Genomic DNA, 23,873 nt, shown 5'->3' on the forward strand with positions numbered 1-23,873 from the left:
GACTAGACGAGGCGAGACGTGTATGGAGGAGAGGACTGAATTGGACTGGGCATTTCGGCGCATCTTGTCTCTTGACTTGGCTTTTTTTTGGGCCTGGTAATTCAGGAATGATGTATTATTATTGTACATTCGTATTCGATTTTCTTTTCTAGTGATAAATTTAGAGGTGGTCTCATAGCTCCCCCAATGGAATGACAAATGACATAAACTCCATGCTCCGAATAGTGTAGTCAAGCGTGCATCACCTGTAACCAAACCAAAAGCACGAAGCGAGTCGCGATGTGCAGAAGAGAAGAACGGGAATATATTGATAGAGCCGGGCCTAGTTGAGCGACTTCGTCGCTTCCTCAAAGTCCTTCTTCACGGACTCCATCTCCTTCTGCAGATGCTGGATCTGCGCGTGGTAGTCATCCAGTACCTGTAAAAGTGCAAATTAGCGTTACGGAAATTAAAAGACGCATGTTAATATAGTGAAAGACGGTACCTTCTTAGCTATCTTCATCGTATTCTCATCCAAGTCATCCTCCGTCTGCGCCGCAGCGCCAGCACCAGCCCGTTCCATTTCCGTTTGTAGTCGTTTCGAATGTTCCCGGATTGCCAGCATACGAGCCCAGATCTCCTCGCCACGGCCGTTGAGCGAGGGATCGAATACAGACCGCTCTAGTTGCGCAAGCTTCTTCTTCAACTCCTCCTCGGCGTCATCCATCGCGTACCCTCTGTTACGGAGGACCTGGGTTTTGGCGGCGAGCGCTAGACACCGTTTGCTGAGGACGAGATGTTTCCGGCGGCAGTCAGCGATCTTGACTGAGATTTTCAGGTCGTGTCGAGAAAGCAGTTCCGTTAGGCAGTTATTGATCTCATGCAGGCGCTGTTGCATCATGGTCAGAAAGTCCTTCTGTCGCTGTGCGCGCTTGCCAAGTTCCCAGAATCCGTGCACTAGAACAGGGACGTAGCCTGAGTCTGGCCGACTCCGCAGCGCATCCTCCCATTTTGTCTCATCGTCCTGCGGACCCGGTTGGTAAAAGGGTGCGTTGTCCTCTCCAACATTATTGTATAGGTACGTCCGGAAGGGAGAGCCCCGATTGCTGTGATCCCATTTGTCTTTGATGATAGTCATTTGCATTGGAACTGTTCGGTGCACACCCGTCACCGCGCGCCCCGGGGACCACAGACTCGATCCCTGGGGTTGCGTCGACTGTCCGAGCTGCGGTTGTTGCTGTTGTCCCTGCTGTTGGCCACCACCCAGTAAAGAACCACCTCCACCGAAAAGACTCTGCTGTTGTTGAGGTTGTTGCTGTTGCTGCTGTGTCTGACCGAGTCCTCCAAAAAGGCTTCCTTGTTGTTGAGGCTGCTGCTGCTGCTGCTGCGTTCCACCTAGGCTACCACCAAACAAGCCCCCCGCAGGCTTCTGCTGCCCTTGTCCACCCCCCAATGCTCCTCCAAACAGGCCAGTCCCAGTCTGCTGCGGTTGCTGCTGTTGCGTTTGCCCGAAGAGCGGCTTTTGCTGCGTAGTTGACCCGAAAAGTCCACCACTTTGCTGAGGCTGCGGTGTCGTGGTCGACGAGCCAAAGAGACCACTTCCTCCTGTATTTGGCTGCTGCTGTTGCTGCTGTGTCCCCGTGGTTGCACCTCCGCCGAACAGGCTCCCTGTCCCCGTTCCTGTTCCCGTTGTCCCACTGCCGCCAAAGGGGCTGGATTTACCCGTGTTCGAAAAGAGCGACAGGGATTGGCCGGGCGTTTGTTGGCCTCCGAAGAGCGACATATTGAATGGATATAGCTGAGGCTGACGCGCTCAAGCAAAATTGTTAATTCGGTGGGTTGCGTTGGTAACGAAGGAGCAGCGGAAGACCGAACGAGAGAGCTCAAAAAATATGAAACAAAGACAAATGAAGCGTGTAATTGATTTTCTTTTAATTCTGCAGCCGCAACGTCTCAGCGCCGCATCACCCGGAGGACAGGAATCAGAAAGCGCAGCGTCTAGCGAGATAAATGCTTAGCTTGGGCCAGCCAGTAGATACTTCTTCCTATCGGCGGCAGCTGTTGTGTTTTGGCAGATGTCACGTGAAGCCGAATCCACCTCGCACACAGCTCCCAAGCAGAAATACGCACCTCAGGCATCAAAAGATTCAGTCCCGTGACTTCCAGGACAGCGACAACCCGAATCCGCCAATCAGCGCATAGCAAAAACCGATGTCCCAATTCCCGCTCCGTCCGCAACTCAAGCTCCCCCAAGCCCTCCTTCCAGTGCATAGAGCCACGCAGCGATCATTGACCAGCGTATTCCACTAAAAATCACTCACAATGTCGCGAAGAGACCCTCAGTATGGTTCCTTATTCTCAATTCCTCGCTCCGAGGTCTGTTTCGGACGCCCGCGCAGTGTCTAACCCTCTTTAACCACAGGTTCAACCAACAAAACCTCTACGACCCGACGCCTATGCCCGATGGCGTCCCTAAGGTTGCCGAGATCGGAGCTACCTCCGCGCCGTTGACCAGCGCTGCTTACTTCATTGGAGACCGGTGTAAGGCGTTCAACGATGACTACATGAAGTGCAAGGAAGAGTCGAACGGGCGGGGAGAGGTTGAGTGTCTCAAGGAAGGCAGGAAGGTGACCCGCTGTGCGGCCAGTGTGTACGTTCTTACCTATTGATTTCGCTTCGATATCAGGATATAAAAAGGGTGGTTATCTGGCTGCGTGAATGCTAACCACGGACGGTAACCTCTACAGTATCAAGGACATCAACACGCACTGCCTCCAGCAATTCAACACTCACTGGCAGTGTCTGGAGAACAACAACCACCGGCTGTGGGAATGCCGCAAGGACGAGATGGAGTTGAACAAGTGTGTTTTTGACAAGCTGGTACGTTATCCGCTGCTACCTACCCGCAACCGGCCGCAATGGCTCGTTCTGGCCGAGACACATATTATACGGCCTGTCAACTTAAAAGCCGAACTAACATGTCCGCGCAAAAACAGGGTCTCAAGAAATCTATTCCCGGAACTCCCGAGAACGTGACTCCCGTGCATCTCCGACCTAAGCAGCTGTATGCTTCTTTCCCCGGACCGCAATATTGAATCACTGCAATGCAAACGTCTTGTTATAATTAGAGAAAATAAATGCATTGCCAATGATTGTTGTGGGTCTCCTGTGTCTTTTATTAGTTTCGCTGTTATCAGTCTCGTGTCATGGTCTGGATTTGATCGGGATGTATTTATGTACATATTAGCATCAGGAATGTCGTTTTTCTTTTTACGAGTGAAAACTAATGTCAGATGGATATGATAATATCATGAGTCTGACTGAGTATCTGAATCTATGCTAGAATACAGAAGGGTATCCTCTACCGGATATCATTGACAAAGGAGAGGTAAGAGAAAGAAAGGCACAAGCAACCAAAAACAATCCGTACAGATTATCAATGAGACTCGTTCAAATGCAAACATATGTAAAGAACCAACAGGAAACACAGAAAATGACCAAATGAGAACATGAAAAAGGAAAGCCCTCTATTTAATATGTACTTGAACAGAAAACATTACCAGCAAAGCGAAAAGGGCCAAAGAGAAAGGGGAGTAAGGGAGTAAATGCTTCGAAGGTATGTCGGTGAATAGCTGACAAGACTAGTGATAAATAATTCAAGGAAATGGTATATATACTCTCCTCATACCTCTCAGAGCCTTCAAGCCCTGCAACCGGGTCTTCACGACGGACCACCCGGCCTTCAGCTGCTCCTCGAGCCGTGGATCCCGACGCAAGCGCATCCAGATCAACAACATCCCCAAGACAGCCAAGTCCCAGATGATCTGCCGGAGGGTCACCCAGACCAGCCACCGTAGCCAGGCCCAGACGCCTGATCTCCGACGGGCAGACAGGGCGCGTGCTTCCATCTGTTCGCGAGCGGCGGCAATCTCGGCGGTCATCTTGGTCAAGGCCTGCTCGACTCTGCGGCGCCATCGCCGGCTATCGACATCGTCTTTACTCTGTTGCATTAGCATGCCTCCTTGATATAAAGCGTTGCCCTTCTCCTTTGCGCCTATAGCTGGGCCTGGGTCTGGAGTTTGGTGGTCATTACCGTTGTGGTTGTGGTTGCGATTGCGTTTCCGACTCCGACTCCGATTGCCATCTGGATCGTGATTTGTGTATCCATGTTCGTCATCGTCATCATCCTCAATGACGCCGCTTACTTCGTCTTCATCCTCATCATCTTCATAGAGATTGGCTTGGGCCTCGGCATACTCCTCCTCATCATCGTCCTCGTCTAGATTTATATCGCCTTCGTCATCAACTGTTTGATCTGACCCTTGTTCGCGATCGTAGTTATTTCGCGCCGCACGCCGTTGATAAATCTCATCGGGCTGACTGACAGGACTTAATACACGTAGGCGAGAGTCGCCGCGGGCAGTTGAGGCTAGATATTGATACTCAGGGTGTTGCGCTAACTGCGCACCGATACTCCCATACGATGACTGCGGCTGTGGTATTGGAGGAAACCCAGTCGATTGTACAGGGCTCGACGCTGTCGAGGAAGACATATTCGATTTGACCTGATCCCAGACGAATTCGAGTTCGGAAACGAGCTCGCGCGCTTCGGCAGTTTGTGAGGCGTACGTGTGCATCGTGTCAATGAGGGTTGAGATGTATCGCCGTTTGGCCTCTGTGCGAGATATACCGCGTTGAGCGAACCAGGCATCCCTGGTAACGGTTATCGAATGATTCTTTGTAGTCTATAAGGCCGAAACAAATCAGGGACGTACCATTTCTCACATTCCATATAAACATCCGCTGTATTCCCGACAGGTCGGTCCATCACCCCTTCGACATCCCCCTCTGTAGGATCCACGTCAGCTCAAAATTCTCTCGGTTCAAAGTCCGAATTAAGTTATAATAAATCCGGATATTTCATACCCATGCTCTGCTTGTATAATCCATAGAGTTTCAGCCGCTCCGTGGCCGGCGGCCGCGCGGTTCCGGTTCGGGGGATGCGTTTGACGGTGTTGAGGGCGTGGACGAAGACTCGATCTATAAACCATGTTTAGACCTTATTCCCCAATAGTATACTGAAATAAAGGGAGAATAAAGGGGTCACGCACCCACTGAGTCCGACATGGTGTGAATTAGAGAGGCTCGGGGTTGAGCTCGTGCTTCATCAGAGCGGGATTGCGCATCGATGTGGGCGCGACACCCTCATGGAGATCCGTTGGAAAGATAATATGCAAGACAAAAGGGGTATAACGGCAGATAAAACAAGGCCGTTCGATCAAATATAGGCAGGCCCTCGTTCGACTTCCCCAGACTTGGTTCTCTTGCAGTTTTGAGGTTCGGCGGAGACGGAGAAAGAGGGGAAGCGATCCACGAGATTGCCGGGGTAAGATGGCGAATTCGTCAAATCTCGAACTGAAACTGAGGGTGGAGCGGGAGTCGGATTTCAGTTCAGACGTGAAGAGAGGCGTTAGAGCGAGTGGTGATGACTGATAGAGCGTTGTTCATTGATTTGGCAGGCTGTTGGGTCGCTCGATCAGTTGGACCGCGGTTCTCGGAGGCGCCTGGGCTGCCCCTTCATCCCCCTGTGATTGTCATGTCCCGAGCCAATTTAACAAGCAAATTCTGGGGTAATTGCTTCGATTTTTTATTTACGATAATATTGATCGATTCATTTATTCATTGGATAACTTAGATTGCTGTTGCAATTAATTTACACTGTACAATGTCTCTTATCAGGCTTCTGGAATCTACTTTTTTTCCTCGACCAGCCCAGAACTCGCCTGCTCCGGATCCACTGCTGGCTTCCCCGGGACAACCCCAGGTGTATCCTCAAGCTGATCCATAGGGACCGGAGGGCCAGTGAAGTGTTTTCGCGCATACGCAAAGTACCAGGTGACACTAATAGTCGCGAAGCCTGCAAACACCACGCTCGCATAATTCATCGACGCGGCATCGACAGGAAGTGAAACCGGCATGCAGAACAGCACCACAGCTAGACAAATCCACAAGATGGTCAAGATGTTGATGGCGTATCCGAACCGACCGAGCGAAAAGCCCGAGTTCTTGACTGCTTTTCGGCCACGGACCACGGAGATGAAAATCGGAAGCCCGTACGACGTGGAGAGACAGATAGTGGCAACGCCAGTAAAGGAGTTGAATGCTGCGGTTGAACCAAAGTAGATCAGACCGAGCAGGGAGATGACTGCTGTTGAGAGGATGATTGCCCATACAGGAACATCTAGTCTCTTGTTGACCTTCCTCCACAGTCGGAATCCGGGGATGGCACCATCACGCGCAAAGGCGTATGTGCATCGGCTCGCCGCCGTCAGAGAGCCGATACCTGCGAACATCATGATGCCAAGGATCAGGAAGAGCAGGCCGAACCCACCTCCTGCTGAGCCTGTCACGGTCTTGAAAATCAATCCGACCGGTTGCCCGCTCTTGACGTTAAGAAGCATCTTCACATTCGGCAGCACAAACAAGATTGGAATCAAGTAGGCCAGTCCAGTAATACCAGCAGCTACCACGGATAGGACAATTGCTTTCGGAACCTCACGCTCGGGGTTCTGGACCTCTTCACTCATCGCAGCCACCATACCATAGCCAGTCAAGGTATATGCGGCCTGCAGTAAACCAACGAAGAAAGCCCACCCAGATGGCCTAATACTGTTAGCAAACCCCATTCCAGTTATCATATACATATGCCCAGAGAACAAAGAAGACAATACATACCACCCACTCTCACTCGCATCATAGTGTCCAAAAACGAACTCCCCGCTCCTCCTATCATCCGCCATACTCAACAACACCACCAAAATAACAAGCACACTGGAAGCCGTCCAGAAGATACAAACCTTATTAATGAGATCCAACCACCTCGCACAGAACACATTAATCAGAGCACAAGCCCCAATCACCGCCCAAAACATGAGAATCGTCTGCCATTCATTCGCAACAAACGACTCATCCCACAACGAAATCGCACTCAGGATCAACTGCGCCCCGCCAAAAGTGATACTGAGCGTCACTGTCCAGTTCCCAACAAGGGTCAGCCACCCGTCGATGAACGACATCATCGGCGCCCATTCTTTCGTCGATAGCATTGCACTCCAGTAGTATACGCCGCCGGCTGTTGGGTAGACAGCGCAGATCTCCGCGAGGGACGCGGCGATTGCGATCGAGATTAGGGTCACGAGGACCCAGCCCCAGAGCACGGAGACGGATTGCCCGTCTGTTAGGGTAATGTAGAGGGTCGTACTGAGACCGTAGGGCGCGGCCATGATTGCGAAAGAACTGTTGTTTGCATCTGATTAGTTTGGCGTTCGCTATTGCTGGGGTGGCTTTGTGAAGCGGTAACGTACAGCCCGAGGATACTCAGCATGCTGAGATTGCGGGGAAGTTCGCTCTTGTAGCCCATACGGGCCAGGGCCTCATCGGCGCTGGAAGCTTGAGGCATGATGGGCGGATAGAGTAAATATACGGCAGGATGAATATTATCGAAGCATGAAGAAAGGAGAGATGGAGCAAAGGCATTATGAGACAATGGAAAGGAAAGAAGAGGCAACAGGAAATGCGGAGGTGGAACCTGAAGAGGGGAAATCCATACGAGGACCGTGGACGATCCATGGCTTTAGGCAGTCTTCACGATTATCAACGTTACATCGCTGTTGATCGCGTTTCCATTACTTACAATAGGTCTCGGGCTATCGCTATCTTGTATGAGACTGACACTGATAGCAAAGATAACCGCGGATCGGACCACAGAATATTACGTCCCTTGCATTGATGCACTGATAAGCTGCAGACCTGCCTCCGAGAAAGACGGATTTATGTGGGCCGCTGCGCCAGACTGAACCATGGTGCACTCTCAAACATTAAATGGACTTCAACAACGCTACAATTCAGAGATATTCACAGGGAAATCAATTGTATATATTCATTTATTCATTCGTAGTTATCGTTTTCGACATACATCAGGGCGAATTGTCACTAAAAAGTGACGGCTGCCACATCTATCGGTCATCCACATCACTAGCGAGCACGTTGCAAGATGCCAGTTCCTCTATGGACAAAGATGAGCGCCAATATAGAAGAGAAGGGGAGTAAGGGTCTGGAGGGTAGCCAAAAGGGACATGAGGGGAGGTACGACAGGAGGGAGGTAAGAGTAAGGAACAGCCAAGTAGCAACAGGGAACAACGGGAATTCGGGGGTATCAAAAAAAAGGGAAGGTGTATTGGCACATGAGACAATTCGTGATGTTCTTGTAGCACAGAGAAACACTAAAGACCATTAATCTTCATCGTCTCTGCTTTTGCTTTTGGTTGCTCTTTTTTCATTTGGCGGCGAATGAGGGCTGTTTGAAGTCGGCGAGGAGAAGGGGTCGTCGTGATGGTAAAGAGGAAAAACCGAGAAGGGGCGACGGGAGGACCAAATACGCTGGATACCGGGTAACACTCAGCACCCGACATAGGCAAAGGGAACGCACGCGGGCGAAGGCGCCATTAATGTAATGTGTCAGGCCGGCAGCGGCTGCAGTGTGGCTGCAATATGGGCCAAGGTGGTTCCTTCTCCCAACCGTCGTTGTTGCCCATTCTCGAAAACTCGAGTAGTTTTCTTGGAAATGGAAGAAAAAACACAGGGGATATATAACAAGTCCCTCAGCTGAACCATAACCGGCCCAGCTTGCGTCAACTGCATGATCATAGCGTGTCATGACGCGGGGTCGTTAATGAAGGGATCCTGTGCGAAGAAACGAAGGACACAAAAATACAAACGCCCGTCATGCAGTCGTCAATCCTAAAAATAAATCGTTACATGATGATGCAGTTACAGCAGCATGCAAAGAAAGCATGAGCTTGTCTATAAGCAGTCACAGTCAAGGGCTAAGAGCGCCACAAAGGTCGTCAGGGTTGTCGAGGCCGAACCCAGCCATATCGACAGAGTGCAATGAGCCCGGCCCCCCACGACCCAAGGAAATATCAGACGAGGCATAATCGTGCTTCAACCGTTCGTGAGGCCCAAAGAACGGTCGACTCTCTTCGTTGGGCGTATTTCCATCGCCAGCGGCCCACGGACCATGTTGCCAAAACCGAGTGTTGGCTTGTTGGTCCCCGAACAGGTCATGATGGTCGTGGTGAACTTCTGTACCGTGGTTGGTAAAGTCATTTGGTGAGTGGAATCGCAAATGCGACCGGCTGAAATTTGAGCATGGTGAATCTGCGCGCAACGGGAAGTCAAGGCCTGACAGTGGCATGTCCTCTACCGTTGTTATATCAATGGTCGGGTTCTCAGTTTGTTGGGCCAACGCTGAGGCGAGCCGGAGATTCGAGGCGGAACTCTGGCGGCTATGGGGTGCCGACCGCTCCATGGCTCGTTGCACGAAACTGCCACACGTCTTGAGAATCTTCTCTTGATTCTCAGGCGAGAGGCTGGCGAAGTAGTCGTTCGCTAGCGAAGGTATGGGTAGTTCTGGCTCAGCCCGCGTGAGACCAAATGTCGTGCGAGCATACTCGGTGAACCCCGAGGGCATATCGTAAGGAGATTGATACACAGTGGGAGCCTGCTCACGCTGTTGCTCAAGATATGCATACTTCTGCGGTACTTTGGCGGCAGCCCCATTGGTCTTGTTTGCCGTTTCCTGCTTCAAATTTTCCGATTCTTTCTTTTGAAGAACGTCCAGGCGATCGCGATGGCTGATGAGAGAGAACCGCAGCATCTGCAATAGCCTTGTGACTTCTTCGGAACGCATGTTCAGGGGTTGCATCGGCAGAAGTGTTCCATCGGAAGCACGGGGCTGGACGCGTTGTTGAGCCATGGCAAGCTCCAGTTTTTCGAGGCCATTGCTTGGCGGCACCGAGCCCATAGGCCCCAGGAGAGTTTCTACGACCAATTCCGTGCTGACAATGGTATACCCGGCGAAGACATTGGCATGATCAGTGATTTGGGCCAGTCGACGACGGGCAATGATCTCGCGGACGCCGGCAAAATTATTGACTGGGAGGTGACTGTTATTGGTGGTGACGGAGCCGTTCGTGTTCTGCTGCTGCTGCTGATGACTGTGTTGCTGCTGTGATTGAATATGGGCTTTGGTGAGTTGCGGGTACGGAGCATGACGGGCAGATTGATTGGGAAGAGAGCGATAGGCTGACGGCATCGCAGAAGCAGCAACAGCAGCAGAGGTCGGAGCAGCGGGAGACGAGCGAGGAGGAGGGGCAAAAGGAGGGCGCTGCGGCAGCGATGGGCGGGAAGCAGCAGCAGCAGCAGCAGCAGTGACAGCGACAGCGGAGGCGGTGGTGGTGGCGGCGGCAGAAGAAAGGAGGTGAGGATGAGGGGCAGTCAAAACATAAGGAGGCAGGCGCTGGTGGGGGTAGGAGGGGAGTCGGGCCATCACGGCGCCAAGGGACTTGACGCTGTCCAGGAAATTCGACCGCGGGTTGTGGATGGCCACGCTAGGGTTGTGCGTATATTGAGCCCTACACTCGGTCGATGACTGGCCCAAATAATACCAGATCTGTTCCATCTTGTCCAGGTTGACCTGCACCATCGGTGGGGCAGAAGCACGGTTAGTGCTTTCCACCGTCTCGAATTCGGCCCACTGGTACGGAGATCGCCCGTCGCCAAATGGATTCCCTGCCACAGGCAGTGCGGATTCCAATTCCCTCCGAGCTTCGGGCTTTCGGGCGAAATGGGCGGGAAGTGGCTTGATGCCTGTCGCCAGGGGGGCAAAGTTGCTCCTTCGGACAACAAGCATCCAGCGGTATGGTAACTCGATTACGTCTCTGAACCGTGCACCAGTCAGCTTCATGGGATCCAAAATAGGAAAAAGGCAAACAGACCACCCCACCATAGATCGGAGTATATGGCGGGGGAGGGGGGAATTCTACTTACCCTCGTGGTAGCACCTTGACCAGCAAAGTGCGTTCCGTGGGTCGGTTCTCGAGAACCACCGCTCCGCTGATTTCCTTGTCGACCTGGAACTGCAAAAGGTTGCCGATAACGAGGTGCCGAGCAGTCTCGATCAACTTACGGTCATTGTCCGGCGACTCGCTGCTAGTCATCCACGATGGTTTCTTCTGGCGATGGTATTTGCACTTCAAGTCCACACTAGGCACAGAGTACTGGTTTCCATCGTCTGCCACGACAGTGACCGCACCCTCTTCCACTTGTACTCCTGCTAGAAGCGCACAAGTGGCATGGTAGGACCGCGTACACTTACCAAAGTTGCATTGGAAGCATGCCCCACGCACCTCCCGACAGAAGAGGCACTTGAGACCCATGCGAGCCTTGGGAATGTGTTCAATATCGCACACAACCTCTTTCCCGGATTCGTCGCGAAGAATGCTAGTCTCTTCAGTGTACAAAGCACACCGCCGATGGATGTGAGATTTGCCATCCTCAGTGGGCAGCAAGTCTTCATAATCTAGATCATTGGGGCACAATAGACAAGGCATTTTCTTCGGGTAATCCACCTTCACGCGCTTGACCTTGGCCATATCGCCATCAAGCTTGCGTTTACGGCCACGTGTGGAATTCTTTTCCGGCACACTACGCGGAGGTGTGAGGAGATCAGAGGCACCCTCAACTGCGTCGAGCTCGCTATCAAATTCGCCGTAGTATTCAGGCGTTGATTCGCCGCGGAGTTTGCGCTCGATATCGTCCACGTCAATCCAGACACTGTCGGACTCGCAGTTGCACTTCTTGGCGACCCGACCGTAGTCTAGCCACTTCTCGGTCGCAAAGTTAACAGACTCGGCGCAGTTGTATCCAAGGTTGTATCCAGAGTGGTACCCGTAAGGATATGTAATCACAAACTCGCCCTCATAGTGTACCATTTTATTGACTGTGATTCCGTACTGTGACTTGAGGAGACTAGGCGAGACGAGGTAAGTCTTATGACGGAGAAACTGGCCACAAGTCTTTGCATCGCTGGGCCAGATGCCTAAAATTGCCGTTAGAACTGCTGCCTGTAACTCACGGGTGGGCCACGAAAAAGGTATAAAATACTTACTCTTCATTGCCTGTTCAAACTTGGGAGCATCCTCTTGCGAGATACTATACCACTGTTTAGGGGCGCCAAAGTGAATGTAGTTGATACTGTAGAGGTCCACATCCTCCAAATGCCACGCAAAAGTCGCCTTCCACATGCCCAAGTATAAGTATGCAGTGTTAACTCCGGGGACTTTTTGCCCGATGACGTCGAGGAGGTTTGGTAGCTTCGCAACATTCCAAGAGGTCGTATTTTCGTCAAAGAGAGAGCCTGGCATATCTGCACCATACATCGGGTTGTTGAACATAAGAGACTTCCAGTAGGCGGTTTCTAGCTCTTCGCATCGTTCGTAGGTATAGGCTTGGTTATCATGGATGCGGTAATCGAAATCTTTATACGCTTCTTCATCAATGTGGTCGATGATGTCACCCTTGTTCTGCTTCCTTCGCGCGGTTACCGACTTGGGCTGGCGTGCTCTTGATTTCGGTGCAGGCAGAGATTCGCCGTCGCTGAGAGCTTCGGATTTCGCTTCAACGGGGTTCGATTCAGGCGAGACTGGCGTGGGCGGACCTTCTTGTTTGATATTGTCTATACTGTCGTCCGCAGTGGGCTCTTCCTTGATTTTGACTGCCTCTTCCTTGGTTTTCGCCTGATTCGATCGCTTGGGCGGGCGTCCAGGTCCTCGTTTTGGGGTGTCCGACCGCGTTGCCTGGGGTTTGGGAGCCGAAGGCGCACGGTTAGCACGCTCCTGGTTTCTCCTCCTTTCCCCTCGGCGAGCAGGCGGTTGGTGACTGCCATCTTCACAGAGCGCTTTCCACTGGGGTAAGTTGTAAGATCTCTGTTTCTCGATGTTTGCCTGGGTATAAGTTCCATGGGAGCCGTGAAATTCCTGCATGATTGGGTTCTTCACGCGAATCTTCTTGACTGCTTCGTCAAGGGCCGGAAGGGCATCGCTCCTGGAGAAGACGAAAGGGTTAATTAAGATCACGCCTGGAGTTCCGACAACCTTACCATTCTTTGGGCGGGATGACTTTGACAATCCCTGAGCGCATCCCATATTTGTCGACTTTGTCGATGAAGGCTTGGAAATCGCGGAACTGGTTCATTGTCTGCAAGACGCTCAGTTAGCCAACAACAGCACAAACCCGGGCTCTTGTGCAGTGAAGCGACATACAGGTCTGAAGACAGGAATCTTGCCACCTCCGTAGTAATGATCCGGTTCAATCTCTTCATCTTCATCTTCCACCGATGGAGATTCCTGGGCGCCTGTGGTTTTCGAGTCGAGCTCTAGGTCGGACAGCTCGGAAGGAGCTCCATCCGGTGCTTCCTTCTTGCCTTTGACGCTGTGAGGAGGTGTGATCGAAGCCGCATCAGTCGCAGGCCCGCCCGCGATCTGTTCAAGAGGCGGGCGATCAATCGTTGCAGCCATCACCATGCGAGGTATGAAAATAAGGGTCGAAAAAGTTCAGGAAGTGCGAATGCCGTCGTCGAGAATGCGACCGCTGATCGACGGCAGGTAATGAATCCCCAGCGGTCGGGGAAAACAGTGGAAAAGAAATCGGCAGGCGTTTGCTTTCTTTTTTCTTCCCCCTGCCCTTCGTTATCTGCAGAGGTTTTATGGCTGCCGGACTTCGTTGCGACGATCGGGATTTGGTCCAAAAGATAGCACGAGAGTTGTCGGAATAAGAAAGCGTGCGAGATAGTGTTGCTGGAAGGATCCCAGTTTGCCTGGAGTGAATTGCTAAGGCAAACCGTTTCTCATCGATGAAGGAAGGGGTTGGAAAAAGGACGAACGCAGCCGCAGGATACGAGATAAGGAACGGGTCCCGACGGCCGAGCGGTCACTGAGCTAATTAGCGAGTTAATGATGAGATGGGACCCGCCGACATGAGATGAGTCGAGTGTCAAGGAGACCGGGTCACAAAGCACAGAGCACAAGGTCGTTCTTCCTCTGGAATAAGGGAATGAAGAGAGGAGATTTGCGGTGGTACAGGACTAAAAAGCAGAAGATATCCAGTCGACAGGCGCTAGCTCGGCGACAGTTGCGAGGCAGGAAGTTGTTACTTGTTAGTGGAAGGGAAAGCCAAAGCAGGGGGAGATTCACGTCGGAAGGTCGAGCGTGTGGAACCAGCGTCTGGCCTGATTTGAGGAACGGCAGTGGACGTGGAAAGTGGAATGATGAGCGATGCGCAGCCTGGGCACTCAGGCATCTACTAGACTGGATCGGGGATAGTCCAAACCGCTAGTGTATTCCTTACGTACGTCGCTGTAATTCAGGCAGATCACGACAGACGCTCCGGTGTCGGGGTTACCAAGGGATCAAAAGGGCAAAAAAATACAAAAGATGCCCGCAATAATTGCAAATTATAAACACAAAATTACTAACATGAACCTGCACTAGCAACCAAGTAAATATCCCCAACAACTATCCATTACCCACCAATTACGAATGCGATCAAACCACGACCGAACTCAGCCTCAGTCACGTGGCGCATATGACTAACCGGCAAATTACGATATCATCGTACTGCCGGGCGGTGTGGGCGCCGGAAAGAGCACGGATCCGCTGACTCTCACTCGCATGAGGCAGAGGCACAGACCAACCCCTGAGACCGTGAGACGACTCGATGGATTGATTGATAAATACTAACACCCACGCTAGCCCGTCTTCCAGGCGATATTCATGGTATGATCTCATCATCCAATCCTATTGGACAGCAGATCCCTGGGCGGCAAGAGCTTCTGGAAAGAGGAGAAACAGGGACGGGAAGGGGTTGGAACTTGTAACTCGGTCGGTTAAGGATATTTCCAAATTCCCAACCAGCGGCAGCCTACCCGACTTCTCCCAGCTCCTGCCTCGCCTGCTTGTTGTGTTTAGTGCAATGGTGACAGTCCGGTAATTGTGTGAGTAATCTTCCATCAAAGTTCAACCCGTGCATTTGGTGCATATGCGTGGCAGAATGGCAGCAGTGTCGTTGGCTTATACCTGCACGGCACGGACACCTTTGCGGCGCTCTGCTCTCGATCATCGGTCGATATTTCAAGATCCATTTTTCTGCGTCCTGCGTTGACGCCCCATTTTCCTCAATGGACCGCGTGCATGCATGTCGGGTTGTGCGGTTTGCATTAGGCTGATTTGGGGATAAGGTGTGAGGTATCACGTTTTTGGACGGCGCTTATTCCTTAGTTTTGCGAGTTATATTGAGGAAGCACTCGACGTTAAAGTTTAAGAAGTTTATAATGATAATGATAATATGTTGAAAACTTAAATCATTCAGCTAACGAAAAACATTGCTCAACATGGCTCAAGATCCAACTTAATTGAAATAATGCAAAGTGGATATCCAGATTTCCATCCAGGTTAATATTCATTCAACCGTAGCTTTTTGCCGACAAACCGTCGGCGCTCAGGCTTGTCGCTGCCCCGCTCACGATCAACATTCAACCCCTTCAGCGCATGGAGGAGCATCCCTGCATCGAAGAATCCATCTAGACAGGTTTTCACATTAGCCGCCGACATTAACGCAGGTCCAGGAGTGGTGTAACTTACATCCGCCCATACCATCATCTTCCATCTCCCCGCTATCGGTCGTAGGCGTCTCGGTCCCGGCCCGCAGGTGGCCCGTGTCGGTACGGACGATGCGACCCCGGCGTTGATCGCGCTGGACCCGCTCTGCAATCATCTCCATCTCGCGGGCGCGGCTAGTTCGTGGGCTTGCTGGCTTGTGGTTCGTCGTGCGCAGCAACTTCCGGATCTCGAATAGGTACGACTCGAGCGTCTGCATCAGGCGCGCGGTCTGGCGGTGTTTGGATGAGGCGCAGATCGAAATTGACTCGTCTTTGATAATGTACCCGATCCCAAACCCGTCTGCGGACGTCGGCCCGAAACCGAAGTGCCGGAGGGATGGGTTGCCGCAGTTGGATGATGAGAGGATCGTGTTGTTAATTTTGTCCCAACCGGGGTCGTTGAAGATGGCGGGGGTTGGGGGTACAGTGCGCATGGCCCGGCTGTAGCCGCTTGTGGACGACAACCCATCTGTCTCTGAGATAGATGGAGACCTAGGCGATCCGTACTCCAAGGGACTTGTGTAGCCATTTGATCCTTCGTCGACACTGTTGTTCGCAGAAACTGGCGCTTCGTCGAAGGATCTCTGCCACAAAGTATAAAGAGCGTAGAGGTGACGGTCCTGTCCTTGCCCTTTAGAGCACTCCTTCGTGGTGGCGGTGTGCTTTTCCGTAGCCTTCCGTAGAGCGTTGACCTTGTCTTCAGCGGGATTATCAGCCCAAAACGTCTTCAAAAAATCGAGCGATTCGTTCGTGACGACTCGTATAGCTTCGGTTCGCCCATGTAGAAAGGCCTTGGTCATGGCTGGTTCGTAGGTGTTCACGACCTGTCCGTAAAGTCCGTAGTAAGCCGCCTGGAACGCCATCTGAACAAATGCATCGGGAGAAAATCCCATAGACGTAATGAAGTTTTTTCCATATCCATTGAAGTCAAGCACTTGGAACTCGTGTTGCTGGAGGAGATCCGCGAGATGTGACTCGGCAAAACGAATGGCAATGCTCAACTCAGGCGCCATATCCCACTCAAGTTTCCGTGGTGTCGGGCTGACATCACCAAAGCTTCGAGGATCCCGCTTGGATGGGTCAGGGCTAGTTGTTGCCCATAGGCTAGGAGCTTTGCCATTGATCGTTCGTGCGAAACGAAGTATTGTGTCTGTGTAGACATCGCTTGCGAATCGGAGAACAGTATGGCCATCCACACCAGTGTGCTCAAAGTTGATTCCAGCACTGCCGTTCTTGCACACAATAATTTGGAGTTTGTCGTACCATCTGTTCGTGCAGGTACCCACTTGCACGCCCTTTTCCACCTCACTGGTACCACACAGCATGTTGGCGCAGAGCTCAGAGGTGTTATGCGGTTCAGTATCATCCAGACAGAGGACAAACAGAGCAGTATCGACAATGTTGAGAGCTTCAGCATTGTTGGAGTGCTCATCCTTTGTAAGAACGTCTCTCAGTCCCGACCACACCTTGCGGTTTTCCGTACTGAGAACCCCCATGGCTCCCTTTGCCGCCTACTGGATTGGGGTTTGTTCTGCATCCGCGAGAATTACCTCAAGGTTCATTGCAATATCCCTTTCCGTCATTATCTGGTCGTGGTTTGAATCGAGCACATCGAACCAGTAAAACTGACCGCGGCACATGACAACAATGTGTTTTGCGTTAGGATCTTGACTGATAACGCACCCATTTTCCGTGGGCACACGCGAAGTGCCAAAGAGGCGGGAGTATTGATACATGCATAATGGCGTTCCTCGAACAGTATCTGGGGCCAATTCCTCGCGCCGGACAGCTCGCACGAACGATAGGGCTGAAACCACCAGGGATGATGCTCTAGGAACCTGATCATTTCTCGCAGGAGTCGGGTCATCTTCTAATAAGAAGAACGGATTGAGGTTGAGGACAACGGCTACAGGAGTCAGTTGAATAGTCTGGCACGAGTGGCGGTACCAAGTCACTTACGGCTGTCATAGTTGAGGTAAGAGTCATACCCTAATAGAACCAATTAGCTTAGGAATCACTTAATGTTGGGAGCCAACGTACAAAACTGTTCAATATAACTCGTTTGGGAAGAGGCGTATTTTTGCAACTTCTCTTGGAGACCCGGGCCGTCGGATTTGAGAAAGTCCCGCACTGCCGCCTTTGATTCTTCATGCTCCTTTGCTGTTTGCAAGGGCGATAAGGCATCCAGATATTTTCGGCATGTGCCATCGAGGTCCGGGATAGGTAGCTTCGGAAGAGAACCTTGATGTTGGAATGTGATTCCACCACTCTTGTTGGTTACTTGGTCTGTCAACCCTCCATCCACAGTTGTAGGCTTGATTTTCGGCTCGCAAGCCGGATGGGAGCGAGGAGACTCCATCGATACTCCCAGCGGTTTTGGCGCTGTAAAGTAGCGAACTGCGGTTGACGAGTAGGTCATCGCGTTAGCTGATGAAATCCACTGATCTTATGGGCTCGATTAATCGTAATGACAAGCGAGGAAGGTTGGAATGGAAAGCAAGCGTAAGGCGCTTCGGTAGAAGTAGTGACAATCTTGTAGGCAGTAGGAGGGCATGGAGATTAATATCTCATGACCGCATCAAATCAAGAGGGAGTGGAAATGCCGACCTCAGTAGTATCGAAAAGTGTAGTAAAAATGTGTTTATGCGAAAAGGTTTATAGCCGGGGAGGGGGGTGTTTATGAACGACAATGGGACGAATATATAGAAGTCCCCAGGGCTGGTAATACGGCTCCGCATCTGGGGAGTCAAGGCTGAGGGGAGAGTGGGGATGGCCTCGGAACAACGGGCAAAATCGCATCTTAGAACGGAGGAAGGGACGCTTACCAGAGAGAACTAATAGGTGATAACGCCTATAGACAGCCGGGATCCTTCGATGCGGTGGATCGTGTCTATTGCGGCCGGGTAGAGCTTGGGGCCCGTCGGCGGAACGGATGCGGTGCCCACGCAGCTACTACTGTACTTGGTAGTAAGTCGAATGTATAGGCAAATCCGAGTGCCAAGAGATCCAGCTGTGTCCGCTTAGTCGAAGAACAGCACAGAGCAGAGGAAATCCGAAACAAAAGTCAAGGTGGTTTTGAGATGAGATGGTAATGGAGGATTCTATTTGCTTCAACCCGTAGGAATAAGAGGCAAGCGGTTCAGATGACGATGGGTGACGAGCGATATGTCATGCGGAAACTTATATCATGCGCGGAGGAAGGGAATGTACCAACGGCTTGTCCCGTACACAGCCAATCCTGAGAATCGGACCAGAGAGTCAGCAAAATGCAGAGATGCGATCTGATCAACCGAGCCGGCGCCTGAAGAATTAGCTTAAAAGAAGTCTATCGGCCCCGAAGGCTTTCATTCCTTGATGATTCCGTAAAAACGTCGGGTCAATCAAGTGCCAAAGCGGCAAAGCTAAGCCAGTATACCGTCAAAAGGACTGGACCCCGGACCGACCGATGGAACGAAGCTTTCTTCGGGCGAAGGGAGCCCTCTTGAGTCGCTGGATTTCTTTCTGAATGCGGGGGACCGCTTCGGGTCACGTGTTACGCGTGGAGAAAATGCGATGACATCACGCATACAGTCGCCGCTTGCGTCTCTCATGCTCTATCTACGTTACCTAGGGGTACTACGGTAGTACAGCATATCGAAGCTCGATCTACAGAAGCTCAAGTATTTCGAACGTTCTTCATGTCTCTTGGTAAACCCAAACACGCTGTCCATGCACACACAAAGATAAGGAAAGCAGCAAAGGTGGAGAAGACGAAATGTTTCGGATTCCTGTCGATCGACAAGCTCGAAGAGTGGTAAAATATTCACAAAGAAGAGAAGATAAAACGACATGTACCAGGCGTGCAGCGCAGAGAACCACAAAACCTTGCATGATCGCGTACATAACACAAAAGCTCGAATGCAGCTGGAAAGCCGCATAGCCAGCAAACGAAGGAAATTTGAAAATGACTGTCCACAAGAAATAATCTTGAATTTCCGATTTTGTCATGTATCGAGTTCAGTGCCCACGACCGACAGGTATACAGCGAGCGCCAGCTACAACAGACAAGAAAAATTTCAAATAGGCTTAAAACAGTACTAACTGGCCCCCAAAACTACTGCCGTGGTACGAGTGCCAGATGGTCTCCTGTCGGTCAAGTGCGAGCGACCTCACGCTTATTCAGCGACATAGAGGGCTTTGCCAAGAGGCCTGAGGACGTTGTTACCGTATTGGTCTGGCACGTTTCCTGGAAAAGTATGTCAGATCAAAGCAAATACATTAAACATTGTAAGTTGGCCACATACCTGCAGGGCTGTAGTTGCACACAGTGAAGGGCAAGGGCTCGGTGGAATCGACATTGCCAAGCGAGTCGCAGACAACGGTAGCACAGCCAACCTGTTCAGTGCCCTTCCAGACGATCTGAGAGAAGTGGCCCCACTTTTCGAAGAGGGACATGTCGGGGTTCGCCTGTCCATAAAGGTTCTCATAATAGCCCATCTCATTGTTGTACATCAGGTTGGAGATCATAACAGCAACTTCATCTGCCGAGGTACCATAGCCGATGTTCTGGCCGTAGTCGTTGGCGTTTGGAGCGATGTCTCTTTAAAGGTATTAGCTAAAGGGAAACGTCAAACGGAGGAAAGAGTCATTGGGGCTGTTCATACGTGTCATGCTGATAAACACAGCGCGAGGCGAGGACTTGAGCGCTTGTCGCAAGGTCGTCTGACCAAGTAACGGCATTAGAAGAGTGGTTGGCGCGGTGGATGTTGTGGCTGTCGAGGACCTTGCCCTGGTAACCGTTGGCAGCAGGAGCTTGGGTCTGTGTGGCGGACGGGGCGGCGCTCTCTTCGGTGCTGGTCTGAGTGGCAGACTGGGTTGGAGTCCAAGTCGACTCCCAGGATGTGGACCAGACCGTCTGCTCCGGCTCCTCAGTTTGAACAGGCGCCTGGGTAGTGGTAGGCTCGGCAGTAGTGGTAGGCTCAGCACTAGTGGTAGGCTTGGCAGAGCTGGTCGAGGGTTCCTTGACCTTAATATGGGCATCGGGAACAGAGACTGTGGTCGAGACAGGTTCGGCGGTGCTGGTGGGTTGAACAGTGATGGTCTTGGTGATGGTCTTGGTGGTCCAGTCGGTCACGGTGGTTGTCGTCCATGTAGTAACGTAGGAGGGCTTAATCTCGGAAGGGTTCTTAACCTCCTGGGCCACGGCACCGAGGGCGCACATGGCACCCAAGAACATCGAAGACTTCATGACGAGAAGCTGTTGGTTGCACTTGAGGGATATTCACGAGTTGTTGATAGGCTTTCCCCACAGGTCAGTTGTCTGTGTCGATCGAACGACTTCACCAGGAAGTGACCCGAGCGACTGACTTGATTGATCGATTGGAGGCGAAAAGCGACCTTGCAATTCACCCAGACGGAGATGGATGAATCGAGTATAACGACGTCGTTGGGAAGTGCAGATCAACTGCAGGGGATGGAGCGTTCAGGGGGGTACGAATTCCAGTCGTGGAGGGTTGATAAATGAATGACAGTCTCGATGGACGCTTTTTAAGGAGTGGAAAAAGCGTACCGAGACGGAGAGGGAGCAAATGGTGAGGGAGCTGGGTAGAGGAGCGAGGGAGAAGAGAAGAGGCGAGAGAAGACGAGGGAGCTGGGAGGTTGTCGTAATAACTAATAAGGACCTAAGGACGATGGTCGAAGCTTGGGATGATCGCAAAAGGAGACGACGGCCAGTGGGGCTCAAGATCTGGCTGGGGATAATAAAACGCAAATTAATTCATTATACGGAGTCCACGCCCACTGTTTGATGAGGGAGCACTAGTATTATACTCATCAACTTCGCAGTCGGGCTGCGAGGGGGCTATTATCGCTTTTCTTTACAACGTGGTTCTCTATTGCTGGAACCATGGAAGCGGAATGCCTGCGACTCCTTTTTCTGATCCGCGCACTGAGCGATTTAACATGCCGAAGATCCCTAGACCAGGCATTCCCAGAGTCTGGGAGAGCAATGTCCCAGCCTTCTGAAAACCCAATTGTCACAGCACTGCGAGCCTCGGCGCGTAACCGTCAGTAATCTCATACCAAAGTCCGCCGGCCAGATCTCACTGTATCGCTGAGTTTCAAACGGTGGCCAAGATGCAGGGACGCCTCTTGTTTCAGGTACGGGCAATTGGGGCCAATCATGTCGCCACCGCGGGACAAATCGCACAGCGGACCGCGGTTCAGGGACAGGGCTCTATTGATGATTGAAGTACAGGGCCTGATAGTATTGATGCTTCATTGTGTGTTCTTCTTTATTTTAATTGCCCGGTCCGCGCGACCAGAATATTCTCCGACTGAAGAAGCTGGACTTGAACTGTTGGAAGGAGACTGCAAAACAACTCAGGCCCACAGCGGCGCTAAATCCTGGTTAATTTCAGGGGTCTCGCAAATGATTAACCACCAAAACTTGGCACTCGGCAGCCGCCTTGATGTTTCATCCTCTGGCCGCTGCGCCCACACACCGGCTCCATCTTCTGCTCTCAGGGGTGAAAAATCGTCCACCAACTCCTCCAGACTCGGCCATGATCGTCGAGTCTGGACTGCCTCCTCTCTTTGACTTCATGTTCGCTCGGGAGCCCTGGACCGATCGAACTGACGTCCTTGGCGCACTTTGACCTAACGAGTATGTCCTGCAACCTGTTCATCTGCTGTCACATCGAATCATCGACCGTTCTTTCTGCAACGGAAGTTCTCGACCTCTCGTTTATTTCACCGGATCGTCTAGTGGCTTGTCCGTCTTCGCCCCTCATCTTTATCCTTGGTTATCTCCATCTCAGAATCAGAATCAGACATGGTGTTTCAGCAACGCCATCAGCCATATCACAATCAGAACCACGCGACCTTGCATTCGTAATGTCCCCATATTATTCTCATATCGAGACCCCGGGGTCGCTGCCGATGGAGACAGATACATCCGAATCTGATCACAGCAAAACCGGACAAGAACCGCCTCAGCGAGGAACCCGGCAATTCGGGTTGGATGTCTGTTGAGAATTTTGGAAGCATCTCGCGAGCCATTTCAGGTTTTGCGTGGCTACCAAGGATCTAGCGGGGCAGTTCACTGAGCCACGTAAACTGTGTCCAATTTCCCCAATTCCGAGGCTTCTCTTGGTTTCTCTTGTCATATCCGAGATAATCTCCGCGGGTGCAGCTGGAGGCACATCATTGTGCCGCCCTTGTCAGCCAATAGTCTAGTCGAGTGAGCTCTTTTTCTCTCGTCGGCAAACTCAGTTGTAGGCAGCATTATTCACTTCAAGGTCCTTCTCCCACAACGATGGATGATTACCTGCCTGTGGGTGAGGGGCTACAATCAGCGCAGACCCCGCTGTGTCTTTCCTTTGGGAGAGTCGCTCTGGATTTGGAACTGGTAACCTGAGCCTTGGTTGACATTGACAATGCCCCATGCCAAGTTGCCAACCGTTGTTCCTCTCTTTAAAGTGGGTGCGCAGACCACAACGTTAAATACTGATGACTAATCGATGTTGGACTGCATCAAAGTACTAACCATCTGAACATCAAGTATGAAAAGACGCAGCCAGTGCAGGTATCCTGTTGTGATGATGCTACCTATTACTCCAAACGACGGACAGGCCCAACCATACTTAAAATTAATTCATAATAGCATTAAGAGAAGCCGGTCGAAGAGATCGGTCTCCACAATTGTACTCCAATGTACCTCTGGTTCTTGCTCCCGAATACTTGCACAACTGCTCTGCAACGTGTTTGCGAGAGATCGAAAGTCTTTTCCGCTGTGGAGGCTAGGACCAATTAGAGGGGTGGGTCTATTATACCTCCTCTTCGCTTCTTCAAACATCTGTTCGGAATCCCATACTCTGACTAGCCGGCATGTTTGCTACGTACTTTTGGTGTCCTCTAATCCCCCCCTCTCCCCAACCCGCAACTCCCGCCGTGTTACTTAGCTCCAGTTATCGCTCAAGTGCTTCTGCAGGAAACGTAGAATCTCCGTCAAGGGCCTGTCACACGGATGTTTGTAACGAACATTTTGAAGACCCTGGACCCTGGTGTATAATTCCCATATTCCACATGTACCACTGCGCTGCCTAAGCCAGCAAAGCTTTCAGAAATCCTGGGTGTATTGGAATCCCCTCGGCATATAGGACACCGATGAATTTTGCGAGATTCCAGCCTATTATGAGGGAAATGTCTATACTATTCCGGCTACCTTCCGTGACGGAATGCTTGGGTTATACGCGGCGCATCCTACAAAGGCCATCTTTAACAAGCAGCACCCAGGTCGCAATACTGACTGACTACCATGTGGTAAGCGATAACAGAACTTGAGAATTGGCTGTTCCGC

General features: G+C 51.5%; 7 protein-coding genes across 7 annotated transcripts; 1 reads left to right on the top strand and 6 right to left on the bottom strand.

The window, feature by feature from the left end:
* Positions 1-334: 334 nt before the first annotated feature.
* Positions 335-1,381, bottom strand: ASPSYDRAFT_119103 (putative nucleoporin; the record flags this gene model as incomplete). Its single annotated transcript, XM_040840396.1, has 2 exons — positions 335-418; positions 485-1,381. Coding segments are annotated over 2 exons (981 nt in total), but the record flags the coding sequence as incomplete, so codon positions are not given.
* Positions 1,382-2,174: 793 nt separating this feature from the next.
* ASPSYDRAFT_38263 (coiled-coil-helix-coiled-coil-helix domain-containing protein) lies at positions 2,175-3,141 on the top strand. Its single transcript, XM_040845681.1, has 4 exons — positions 2,175-2,321; positions 2,402-2,629; positions 2,727-2,859; positions 2,976-3,141. The coding sequence occupies exons 1-4, from the start codon at positions 2,302-2,304 to the stop codon at positions 3,072-3,074; spliced, it is 480 nt and encodes a 159-aa protein (XP_040707461.1). The 5' UTR covers positions 2,175-2,301; the 3' UTR covers positions 3,075-3,141.
* A 494-nt stretch (positions 3,142-3,635) lies between these two features.
* On the bottom strand, positions 3,636-5,106 carry ASPSYDRAFT_83706 (acyl-CoA-binding domain-containing protein; the record flags this gene model as incomplete). The annotated part of the gene is made up of 4 exons (XM_040851257.1): positions 3,636-4,692; positions 4,755-4,827; positions 4,906-5,019; positions 5,091-5,106. 4 exons carry the CDS (start codon positions 5,104-5,106, stop codon positions 3,636-3,638), a joined length of 1,260 nt encoding a protein of 419 aa, XP_040707462.1.
* Positions 5,107-5,641: 535 nt separating this feature from the next.
* ASPSYDRAFT_38267 (putative GABA permease) lies at positions 5,642-7,684 on the bottom strand. The gene is made up of 3 exons (XM_040845682.1): positions 7,344-7,684; positions 6,715-7,275; positions 5,642-6,642 (listed from the first exon to the last, which is right to left on the bottom strand). The coding sequence occupies exons 1-3, from the start codon at positions 7,436-7,438 to the stop codon at positions 5,730-5,732; spliced, it is 1,569 nt and encodes a 522-aa protein (XP_040707463.1). The 5' UTR covers positions 7,439-7,684; the 3' UTR covers positions 5,642-5,729.
* Positions 7,685-8,857: 1,173 nt separating this feature from the next.
* On the bottom strand, positions 8,858-13,397 carry ASPSYDRAFT_140238 (putative jumonji family transcription factor; the record flags this gene model as incomplete). Its single annotated transcript, XM_040841028.1, has 5 exons — positions 8,858-10,760; positions 10,870-11,920; positions 11,990-12,924; positions 12,980-13,077; positions 13,143-13,397. 5 exons carry the CDS (start codon positions 13,395-13,397, stop codon positions 8,858-8,860), a joined length of 4,242 nt encoding a protein of 1,413 aa, XP_040707464.1.
* Positions 13,398-15,329: 1,932 nt separating this feature from the next.
* On the bottom strand, positions 15,330-17,954 carry ASPSYDRAFT_53314 (choline/carnitine O-acyltransferase; the record flags this gene model as incomplete). The annotated part of the gene is made up of 5 exons (XM_040848665.1): positions 15,330-15,457; positions 15,519-17,017; positions 17,051-17,441; positions 17,495-17,524; positions 17,576-17,954. The coding sequence occupies 5 exons, from the start codon at positions 17,952-17,954 to the stop codon at positions 15,330-15,332; spliced, it is 2,427 nt and encodes an 808-aa protein (XP_040707465.1).
* Positions 17,955-19,689: 1,735 nt separating this feature from the next.
* On the bottom strand, positions 19,690-20,762 carry ASPSYDRAFT_53315 (uncharacterized protein; the record flags this gene model as incomplete). Its single annotated transcript, XM_040848666.1, has 3 exons — positions 19,690-19,760; positions 19,819-20,114; positions 20,179-20,762. 3 exons carry the CDS (start codon positions 20,760-20,762, stop codon positions 19,690-19,692), a joined length of 951 nt encoding a protein of 316 aa, XP_040707466.1.
* Positions 20,763-23,873: the final 3,111 nt, after the last annotated feature.

This window comes from Aspergillus sydowii (genome assembly GCF_001890705.1).
Source record: "Aspergillus sydowii CBS 593.65 unplaced genomic scaffold ASPSYscaffold_1, whole genome shotgun sequence".
Lineage (NCBI taxonomy): Eukaryota > Fungi > Ascomycota > Eurotiomycetes > Eurotiales > Aspergillaceae > Aspergillus > Aspergillus sydowii.